The sequence below is a fragment of the Phoenix dactylifera genome, chromosome 16, assembly GCF_009389715.1.
Source record: "Phoenix dactylifera cultivar Barhee BC4 chromosome 16, palm_55x_up_171113_PBpolish2nd_filt_p, whole genome shotgun sequence".
Taxonomy (NCBI): domain Eukaryota; kingdom Viridiplantae; phylum Streptophyta; class Magnoliopsida; order Arecales; family Arecaceae; genus Phoenix; species Phoenix dactylifera.
The window spans coordinates 9657196-9668813 of NC_052407.1; the positions used below are offsets into that span (position 1 = coordinate 9657196).

Sequence of the window (11618 nt, forward strand, 5' to 3'; positions counted from 1 at the left end):
ATGGGATAGTTATCATCTAGGATAACCAACTAAATAACAAGAAAGCCCACCATCAAAGGGACTCATATTAATGATCAATACCTGCTCGTCAGATTCAATCACCATCTTTTTGGCGAAAGGATTCAATCATCTTTTGGGTGAAACTGCTTGTATAAGCTCAGTTTTTCACGACATTTTTTAAATACATGCCATACCCGGTTATATGACCGACATGTTTAGACATTTATTTAGCAATATGCTCACATCATTTTATCCCCATGAAAAGAAATTATAGAGTTTGACGCCAATCTAGAGCGTTGGATACAAATATGTGATCTGCACTCAAAAAAAAAAAAAAAAAAAAAAGAAAGAAGACTAGCGCCCAAATTCCTGCTATTTCGGAGCCTGGGGAAGGTCAAATATATGCGGTTTTACAGCCGCATACAAAGAAACTTTCTACGTTCTAAACCTATGAACTCCAAATCATAATACAGCAACCTTATCATTGCATCAAGACTTACCTCTAAATAGGTTCATCCACACTGCATCAGTAAAAGGCCGCCTAATGCTTCAAAAAACTCTGATCCTATAGGGCCCCATTGAGTGCTAGCATGCATAAAGAACCACTTGACTGTTAAAGCAGAAAGATTCTAACCAATCAGAACAAAAAATTTGCAATAATACATGTTGCTTCCACGCTAGAATAAAGTTGAATATCCAGAGCTTGAAGTTTGGAGGCTACATTCATAAGCTGAAATGTGGAAAAAGGGAAGGACAAGAAACAAACCTTGCGGATGATAAGTGCACGTGACAACCATGGGTCCAATCTACACAAGCTAAGAGAAGCGCTCTCTCTCTCTCTCTCTCTCTCTCTCTCTCTCTCATCAACCAAAGCATGCGTAAAAGAACTACCTTGTGCACACTTCCCATCTCTTTTCAAAAGAACGGAGATAAAGGAAAGCTGCCAGTAACAGAACCTGTACAACTTCTATTCCCACTACATTTGTCTGGAGTTCCAATACAGAGCACCAAAATTAAGCTCCCCAGAAGAAAAGAAACTTCCAGTTGCAACTCCCACGATGCACTAACAGGATACATACATGCAGAGGCTACTACATTCACCAGGGCAGTAAAAGTTGAAATGATGATCCAATAAAATAGGAGAAAGAAAAGCTATAGAGCATTTTACCTGATTTCCACAGATGTTCACACCCTCCTGCGCTTATGTTCCACATGCCACCAACATGTTTCAGTTCTTGGCGGGGGGGCACAAATGTGTGGTATGTAGAAATGTAGGGACAATTCGCATACAGCATGCCGTTATTAAACTGCTTATTATTTTCCAGGTGCATTAGCCAGGAACTGATTCGGAGGTCACAGGACCACTGCCACCTCCATGGACGCTAAAACCAGTTACGGGCTTGGATCTCTGAGCAAAATCAAGCAGCATCTTGCGCTGGTGCTCATTTGTATGAGGAAGGCTCGCGCGTAGCAGCTCCACAGGCATCTCCCTGCTTACTGCTCTGGCTGCTTCAGACCCAATAATTGAAGTGTTAAGCGCCTGCATGTGCAACATTTGCAATATACTGTCATATTTACTCCCACAGTACTTTGTAAGAAGCCCAAAAAAGGCATCAAATGATGCTTGCCAAAGAGCTCGGTTAGACATGCTGTAGTTGCTTGCGGCATGGGGCTCTGTCAAAACGTCCGTTGCTCTGTCAAGAACAGATTTTAAAATCATCGATGCTCCATCACCGGCTGAACTACCAAGTGGGCGAAGAGGTGGCTGTTCAGATGAGCAAACAACAGCAGCAAGGCAAGCACTGAGTGCACTCAGCTCCATACTACATACACATGAAGAAACAGTCTTGGCAAGATCTATTGTTGTTTCTGCTGCACTAGAATCTGATGGCAAACCACCAAATAAAAACCGTAGATGCCGGAAAATGGCCATGCAAACTATCCGAGTGAGCTCACTGCCGGGAATAAGAAGCTGAAGGTAGCGTGACAGGAGCTTCCGGCCCTTAGGAAGAGATGCTAGGCGAAGAAACACAAGATCATCTTTTGGGGCAAGCCCACCCGAATGACCAGCTTTAACCGGGCCAAGTGGATCAACGAGCTCAAGAGATGCTGCAAAGCTTTCCAAAAGGACCTGGCGCCTCCGTCTCAGCTGGAAGCCACCATCTTGTTGTTGGCTAAACTGTAACATCCGGTCAATATCATCTATATCAAGGAGGAAGCAAAGACCGTCTTCAATGGTGATTCTAGCTGCCAGCATCGGCTCTTGTTCAAGGGGCTTTACTGAAGATTTCTGTTCATGGATGCCATCACCTGAGGCTGAAGGCAGGTCAACTTCAAGGAGAGGGCGGGGCCTACGAATGGACGAAAATGCAACCCTCCCAAGTGCGTCAACCTGAAGAAATGCATGTGGCTCATTATTACCTCGTGACCGAGAAGGCAGATCTCGAATAAATGTTGGAAAGAAATGGTGCTTCAGCCTTGAACCAGCAGACTTTTTTGCAACACAAGCTTGGTGATAGTAATCGTCTATATACGGATCATTGCTATGAGTTGCAGCATTCTGCATTCTCAAAATGCTTTCAATCTCTTCAGCTGACATGTACTTGGACCTAAACTGTGGCCACCTATTGTCACCTTTCGGGCTGCTGGTATCAGAAGATTGTTGAGGATACCGCATGTTCTGTTTTCCTCTTTGTGATGATTTGGATCTCTGGTCTCTCAAGCCAGATATACCAAGAATTGCATCAAGCTTATTCATTATTTCTGGAGGATGGGAACTGAGTAAGGGAGACTGCAAGCGAGAAAAAGGAGGCAGAGATGGCTGGACCTGTTGCACTCTCTGCTGCTGCTGCAAACGTAGCTGTGAAGGGACTGAGCCATTTGGCTGCGGCAAATGTTGCTGTAGGAAGTTAGGCAGCAGATTTGGATGTTCCCCTGCAAATAGGCTGGTTTGATTCAACCAGTGATTCTGCGGCTGGTTATTAAAAGAGAGGCCTGGAGAGCCAAACTGAGACATGTTTCCACCATAATGCAATCCATGCAGTAGTCCTGCCAAATGATGCTGCGGACCAGAAAAAGGAGAGAGATTTGGAGGAGCCATCTGAAGCCCAGCAGTTAGAGATGGAATGCTTGCATGACGTGTGAGGTTGGGTGAAATCTGAGATCGTCCACCAGGTGGAGGATAGGATGTGAAAGATGATTTAGGTGTAAGAATTGGTTCACTGGAGTGTTGTTGTGGCTGTTGTTGAGGATATGATGATGCTCTATACAGGGGTTTTGATTCTGAAAGACTAGATGATGATGGACGTGGTTGTGACCACCATCGTTTGCCCTCCTGAAAATTTTCAGCATCTATTATATTCTCGTCAATCCAGTTTGAACAATCTGCCTCCTGCATCCAGTCTGCAGTTGAAGAGCCTGAAGATACAAATTACAACAGTCAGCAAAACAGAATGGAAAAATAATTTATCTTAACAGATACATCATTAATCAATAACATTTCACAAAAACAAAAGTAAATTAATAATTGCATGATTCACACAGAAACGCATGCACACACGCATGCATAGAGAGAGAGAGAGAGGGGGGGGCATGTTCCCTTAGAATAGAACATTATTTGTGTCATGAAGCATTCAAGACTGTCAATATAGAAGTCTAAAAGATGGTTTATATATTATATTTGTAAAAGCTAGAGTCATTCTCCTATACACCAAAGGTCCCCATATCCAACATTACAAGACAAAAGACCTCCCTCTTCCTCCACCTGCACCACCAACTATGCAATCAGCGCATTAAGCTCCCCTTCTCCTTCCTGCAAGAATTCTACTTTTTGTGATTTTTTTGGGTTTGAATACTGAATACAAAGTAGAAAAGAGAAATGACCCAAAAAAGGGAGCCGCTACCCTAATCAAGAATTTTTCACTTCTTAACTTGCCAATCCTCAACTAAACCCTTTTCACTAGAAAAGATCAACCAAGTTCTCAGCTTACAAGCACGTTTTCATTAAAGTTCTGTTGCAGTTAAAACAAACAGATAAAGTAAATAACTAAAACTCCACAAATTTTCTGAAACAAAAGGATAATATATAATAGATGACATTCGAACCACCTCACCAGATAAATGTCGCATCTATTCATCAATTCCAAACCCCTTTTCTGAAGGTTATATGGATCAAAATTGTTCATCACAAACACCACAAAAGACTTGCACCATTCAAGTGGCAAAAATGTTACCATATGTAGAGTACCGCAAATTTCAAAAGATTGCTCAAAACTTGGAGATCAAACAGTCAAAGCCCCTAATCCCTACTATCCCACTATCATTTACAAGTCTACCAAAAACAATTGTTTCGGAAAATTCTGCATTGCAATGTCCCTGGAGCATCAGAAATGTACATCAATATCACAACATTTAAATGTCTCTCCACTTGCATATACACTCTAATCATGATATACTTGCATCTACCTATATTCCCATCCATTTGTAGAGTCCTGAAATCTCTTCTCCACCGGCTATGAGTGAAGCAGAAGAAACTTTGCAATAATAGTTATTCAAATTAATATCAAGCAAAAAAGTTTCCCAGCCTAAACCCTATTAGAGATAAACCTGCAAAGTATTGGATGAAAAAATATTAACTTGTATCATGTGCAGATGCTAAATATAAATTTATTTATGCCTCTGTGCCTGTCCATGCACACAAAGGCTGCACCAAAACTGAGCCCAACAGCCCAAGCTGGGGCATTTCCCAGTTCACAACCACCATGCCATATTACAACTGCCTTGTATCTGAAAACAAACAAGGATGAAGAGATCTAAATTTATCCAAAAAAAATCATAATACTTATAAGCCATGCTTTCAGCAAACGTAATTACGACTTATAAGATTATCTATGGTAAAATAGATAGCTGGATTACTTTATATTCTGGTTTATTTAAATTAAAGTTGCAAAACCATTATTTGGTTTATGGCACCAACTTTAGAATGCATATATGATAGCCCACAAATTTACATAGTTACAATAACACCCCCTTCACCTTCCTAGACATACATTCTTCTTCTTCCTTCCTTTAGGTCTTAAACTTCGTGTACAATTGATTTCAGACCATCTGGACTCATCTTACCAATACTTCACTTGTCATTGACCTAACCCAACTTTTTAGACATTTTTTAATTTAATACTGAAATGTGAATTATACCCCCCTTTTCAAGCACCTTCCCCCACCTTTCCATCCCCAGCCCGCTTTTCGAAGTGCATTAAAGCCCTAGCTCCCTCACTCATAGCAGGGTTTCCTTTTAGTGCACTGGTGTATCTTGGCATGCCAACACATCATGCACATTGCATGATGCGCTTCTATCTTTGTACTTCTAATATTAGAATAGTAGCATATAAATTCTGCCATCTTTATGATAGGTATTATGACAAAAATATAACAGAAATAAACAGCAAGATAAATCCTGGAGGAACCTAGGAACCTCAAGAACGTCTATTATGCCCAAAAAATAAATACTTCTACATGGAACCATACATACATTCAAATTTATATTCTACAATTGAAAAGGTTAGTCTCCATTGAAGTATCATTATTTTTGCACAGGAAAAAAAAAATCTCATACAACCATTTTGATGCAGTTTATCTGAAAATGCAGTATCTTAATCAACTAATACAGGTTGAATGCCTAAGGTCACAAAAATTAGAATGATAATCTAAATTCATTTAGATATTAATTCTCAAGATGGTTTTGGCAACGTGAAACAAAAATAAAGAATAATATTGAAACTCCCATCAGACCTAGCTACAGGCTTCACAGATCAATTCTGCTGTTATAAATATGTTTAACCGAACCATAAAGAGTTTGTACAGCAGGATTACTCACTTTCTCTGGAAAAAGATCTTCTATCACCAATAACCCCAGCACTCCTTGGGTCACTAATAGTTCTGTTCAACTGACAACAAGATGAAAAACTTAGTATAGAACACTTCACTAACAACCAAATCATGGTTAAAATACCTTAAACAAAAAAAGATATAAAGGTATCACACATGCACCAGAATTGCTAGATGCAAACAGGAAATGCATTGGCCTGTACAACCAAAAACATGAATAACATGTCAAAAAACAATGCAGCAGAATTGCTAAATGCAAACAGCAAGCATATTGGTCTGTACAACAGAAAACTTGAATAACATGTCAGAAAAGAACAGAACACTTTATTTTTCCAATTGTTCATAGAAATGATATTGGACGTAGACCAATAAAGAAGACAATTTAACTCATTAGGATATGCACTAGTAAGTTTTTATACTTAAAGCCTCTCAGTTGATGACCTGCCAGCTCACAAGGGTACGTGGAGTAATGAAGGTCACCATAGTCAAGTAGGTGAAGCAGTGTACCATATCTAACAGATGAATGAAATATAGCAAAACTGCCTAGGAGGAGTGCAGCTTCAGATACACTTCAAAAATCAGATCGAAAAAGCTGACAACTTCCCCAAGAGAATACTGTTTTCACCAGACTAGCTACCGGATAGATGCAAAGCACATTAAAATAAATAAATAAATAAATAAATCAACATTTTGGAAGATAAGAGACAAAATACATAGATTAGTGAAAGAGTACCGATGTTTCTTTTTATAAAATAAAAAATAAAAAGAGCCTAATAGAAATTGGTATTTATTTCAAGCTCAAAAAATATATTTTCTATGTTTAATTATTACAAATCTGTTTAATTATTATGATGGCATCCATTAAGCAATCACACGGTTTCTCTGAACCAATATAAAATAAAATCGCATTAAAACATCCTTAAAATCATTATCTAAAGATCCATAAAACTTAAAAAAAACCTTTAAAAAAATTGACAAACAAAAAGGCAAAAAGTGAACCAGTACCAAACCTATATGCATATCGATTGATGGTATGGTTTGGCTCGGTATCGTATCATACCGGTAGGTGACCGGTATGATCCTCGTTACCAAGATTATGGACCTTAGTTATGATAGTGGGTCATTGGTAGGCCAAAATAGACAATATATTTAGTAGGTGGCGATTCTAAGTTTCAAAACTTTTTAATAGGATCATACTAGTGATAAGTGTTATAAAAAGTAACTGATTTGTCTAGGCAACTGTATGATGCCCATGCAAAAAGTGGAAATGGATATGTAGGTAAATATTAATAAAACTATTAAAACCGTAAATATATAAATATAACCAGAAATTAGGGCCACATGTGGAGGTTTTTTGTTCCAAAAACATTATCCTTTTCATAAATTTGAAATTTTTAAATTTTAAAATTTGAGAAACTTCAGGTGTCTGGTTGTTAAAAGGATAAAAAACAAAAATAGAGAAAACTGAACATCTTGTCATGAACTTGCAGAGTTCCATTCAAAGTTACAATTTCGCCATATTAGGTCCTTCCGAAGTTTCACCGCAAACCAAATACCTCACATTGCAACCTAATAATTACTAAATTTAAAAAAGAAAAGTCATGAACTATCATAATTTGCAGTATATCCAATAATCCAAATGCACAATAATATAAATGACACAAGAAATATAGAAAATCTTAGCGAAGGTCATTTAGAGTCCTATACTAGCATAACATGACCCTTTATGTCAACTACACAATAATTATAACCCAAGCTAATGGAAGAATACCTCCACCAAATGATGAATAAGCAGCAAAAAATTGGAGGAACAGCTAATCAAGTCATCTCTAAGTTTTGATTATTTTATCAACAGATAAAAACATGGTGGTCATGATATTTGAAATAAAACAATACAAATCATTCAACTCTATGATATGACCTATCGAACAACAGTTACAGGTGTAGGCACAATAGCCCCTTGTAATGCCTAACCTGCCTAGCCTAACTATATGCATTGGACCAGCGTGAGCCAACTATGCAATTGTTTAAGCCTAATGACATGCGTCCTCAACATATACGCAAGTGATGAGAACCGTGAAAAATAACACAAACCAACAGCAATGTATTGCAAAGTTAAAAACATTGGTTGAATGCCAGCAAAAATCAATTTCGCAACAAATTGTCAACCAAAAGAAGGGCCATAGATTAATCAATACTAATGTAGCCAACCCTAAGCAAATGACTAAGCACCAGCACAGCGGAAGGGCATGACATGTTATAGTTAGCTGCATTTAATCATATTGTTAGCACATTTCACAATTGCTTGCAGAAGTATCCTAGAAAATGTTAGTATAGAAAGAGCAATTAAATTCTTAAGCTATCCATATTTGGGGTCAATATATCCATGACATATGACAAGATGAGATATATGAACAACTATAATAAACTATGATTACCTAATGAAAGACAACACATAATATAATATACAAACCACATGAGCTGGCTTAAAACCTTCTGCAATATGGTTATTAAAAAAAAATCATCATGACAGAAAATAACAAGGAAAACCATAAGTATACATGACTATGATAACTCTTTATGAATAACCAGATTTACAAAAGAATCCCCAGTTGATAGTGATAAAGCAGATATAAAAAGAAACCAACCTTTGCAAAAGTACTTGTAAGATCATCTATATCAGATAAAGATCCCAAACCTTCAACCTGTAAATATTACAGAATCGTATGTTTTTAGAATTCAAGGTCAGCCCTTCATAAAATGCATATCTCAAACTAATATAGTGAAACAAAGAAGGAACAGGCACATAAAATATCATAAACACTTAAAGCGAGAAAAACCCCATTCCTCTCTTTCCTTTTTGAGAGCATCGTACCACAACTGAGAAAATAAAATTGTGTACAAAAAATATATATAAATAACAGGCACACTCAATATTACTAATTCTAATAACTTATTACAAACAACTCCAACATTAGAGGATTTATAGTGACGTTAGACTCAGACAAACAAGTGTAAATTTGACACAGCATGAACTAAGCCTAGTGAATCATTGAATAAATACAATGTAGATCAGCAGCTACTCCTCCGATGCGGAAATAATTATGCATCATTCGCATACCTGTGGCGGCTTCGAATAAATCATTATATTCTAAAAAAAGAAGCATTTTTTATATTTTCTATATCTAATAATATACACGTCCAGAGCAAATCAAATTGTGGAAAAATGGCCCCAGAAAAATAATAAATGTACATCCTTTATAATATTAAAAGATGAACAGGTTGCATTATGATGAAAAATAAAGATATAGCACTTCACATATAACGAAAACAACAGAAAAGTAACTCTACAGCAATTGCTGCATTTGTAATCTTAAAAGGAAAGACAGCTAAAACTGCTTGCCCCTAAGAGCAAAGATACATATTGTAAGGTAATATATGGACATGAACAATTCAACATCAAGATACTTGTGTGTATCCTGTAAATAAGCTAAATAACCTCTTCTCTATCTCCAATAGAACTAAAACGGTATTCTTCATCATGAAGCCCGATAAATCCAGCATCATCTTCTAAACCCCCTAATTCAACTTCCTCCATGACCTCCTTACCGAAGAATGCATACTGTGAAGCATCAAAGCGAGCATTATCTGCAATGAAGCACGAGGATGAATTAACAAATTACATCTGAAAAAACATGACCAAGTTCTTACACGCAAGCATATCTGAATAAGCAAAGCTGAACATTCAGTTTGTGAACAGAATCAGTCAATATAAATGTACAAATTAACATAGAACAGGTCAAAACTTTTCTAGATCGTGAAATGCATACAAAAAGAATTAAAAATTTAGCAGTCAGCTACGCATGAAATGAAGACCCCAGCCTCGCAGTGATCAACGTCGCTACATAATTCAGGGGCTAAAGATGATTAGAGAAGAGAAAAACAAGATTGCAATATGAGAACCTTACTTAAATGATCAATGATCAAATGCAAAGCAGCATAATATGAAACCAAAACTAAAAATCAAGTTCCACAAGGTACTCAAAGCAAAGTACTAATTCAAATGCACATCAAGTACAAAGAAACGGAATGTTGAAATCCAGAACAATAAATAAAGTTCGAACTGTCAAAATGAACAAAGAGGTCACTCCGGAACAGGGATTGCACCAACGCTTTTTAAGACAGTCAAGAAAAAACCCTCCCAGATTGTGTTGACCGAGAGCACAACAACACTAAAAATAATGAATTGCGAAGGGTGGCCACGGCATACATAAGTCTTGAAGATCAAGAAAACATCCAAAGTTGACCCTATACAGATTTCGACTCTACTAAGGAAAATTAAAAAAAAAAAGAAAGGGAAACGCCAAAACACGAAACAATCCCTAACTCAACAGCTACAGAGTCTTGCAAGACGTCATCTGAACTCTATAAGCCCCTAACACGAAATCCCCCAAAACACAGCGAAAAGCAATTTTTCCGACCAAGAACTCAATCAAACAACAAAACTCATCGAATCACACCAAGAAATCAGATCAAAAAGATTATCAACAATAAAAGAAACAATCGAAATTCCCATCCGGAATCAAACGCTCACCTGCAGCACCAGCGCCCAATTCTTTGACATCGTCATTAGGGTTAGGGTTTTCGGAAACCCCACCCTCTCCATCTATCCCCCCCATATATCCCCCCCTGCTACTACTAAAACCCTAGCACTCGAAACCCTAGGAAAACAAATCCCGCAAGACGATGGAGATCAAGAAGCGCATACAGATAGAAAATATGACAACGCCTCCAATCCGACTCCACCGTTAGGGTTTCCTCGCGAGCTGAGATCTGAGAGCACAGCCCGGACGAGAGCGAGACCGACCTCGCCTCCTCCCAAGGGCGCTTCGCCCTATAAATTATCAAGACTCGAGAGCGCAACGAGAAGAAAAAAAAAAAAAGGAAAAAGGAATCAAAATATTAAGATGATTTCGCACACAGAAGAAGGATTTCGGTGGGGAGAGAAGGGTGGTGGGTTCTTTAATATTCTCTCTCTTTTTTCTGTGACTAAAATTCTCTCATTGCAAAAGGATGGGACGGGGTGATGTTTTTATATATATCCCTACGGCCTAAGTTTTTTTTTTATTATTATTTTCTTGGACTCGGACAAGGCTTTTAGGAGGTCCCAAACTTGCTTTCTTGGGTCAATGTTAAATAATTGTGGGGGGATTCATGAGCCGATATGGGGGAGTAGTCGGTTCGAGTGGGAAGCGTACATGAGACAAGGCCGTGGAACTTCCATGATGGAAATTTCACTGTAAAAGTGGGGTTGAGGTGAAAAGGGAAATGGCTGAGAGAGGTTGGGAAGGGAATAGAATATTCCTTGTGAAGAGCACTTGATGATAGGGAATATATGTAAAAGAATTGGTATATATATATATATATATATATATATATATATATATGATGCAATGGGCCTGAGGTGTTCTCATGTGGTAAAGGAGGGCAGTATGGTAATTCCAACTTCTATGAGTCTTAGAATGAATACATACAACAAAATTAAAAAATAATATATCTCAAGGCCGATATTAGTATCCTAGGTGCCCCCACCCACAGATTTTTTTTCAAGGTAAACTTCGATAGCAGCGTAGCAGCGGACGGAAGTTGTGGAGGTGTGGGATTTATTATCAGTTATTATGACGCTAGACTTGTGACGGCAGATGGGCGGAAGATTTTTGATTCGTCAGTGA

At 37.9% G+C, this 11618-nt stretch overlaps 1 protein-coding gene across 1 annotated transcript; it reads right to left on the minus strand.

Annotated features, from left to right (window-relative positions):
- Nucleotides 1-639: 639 nt before the first annotated feature.
- Nucleotides 640-11023, minus strand: LOC103709822 (protein PAT1 homolog 1-like). The gene is made up of 5 exons (XM_039114466.1): nt 10481-11023; nt 9386-9534; nt 8535-8591; nt 5876-5945; nt 640-3417 (listed from the first exon to the last, which is right to left on the minus strand). The coding sequence occupies exons 1-5, from the start codon at nt 10563-10565 to the stop codon at nt 1331-1333; spliced, it is 2448 nt and encodes an 815-aa protein (XP_038970394.1). The 5' UTR covers nt 10566-11023; the 3' UTR covers nt 640-1330.
- Between the last annotated feature and the right edge of the window lie 595 nt (nt 11024-11618).

What these genes read in the sequence shown, in the direction of transcription:
- LOC103709822 (XM_039114466.1), bottom strand. Translation starts at nt 10,565, where the DNA reads ATGGGGGGGATAGATGGAGAGGGTGGGGTTTCCGAAAACCCTAACCCT. An exon ending in CTATTGGAGATAGAGAAGAG is followed by an intron (nt 8,592 to 9,385) that starts GTTATTTAGCTT and finishes TAATATTTACAG; the next exon opens with GTTGAAGGTTTGGGATCTTT. An exon ending in TTACAAGTACTTTTGCAAAG is followed by an intron (nt 5,946 to 8,534) that starts GTTGGTTTCTTT and finishes TCTTGTTGTCAG; the next exon opens with TTGAACAGAACTATTAGTGA.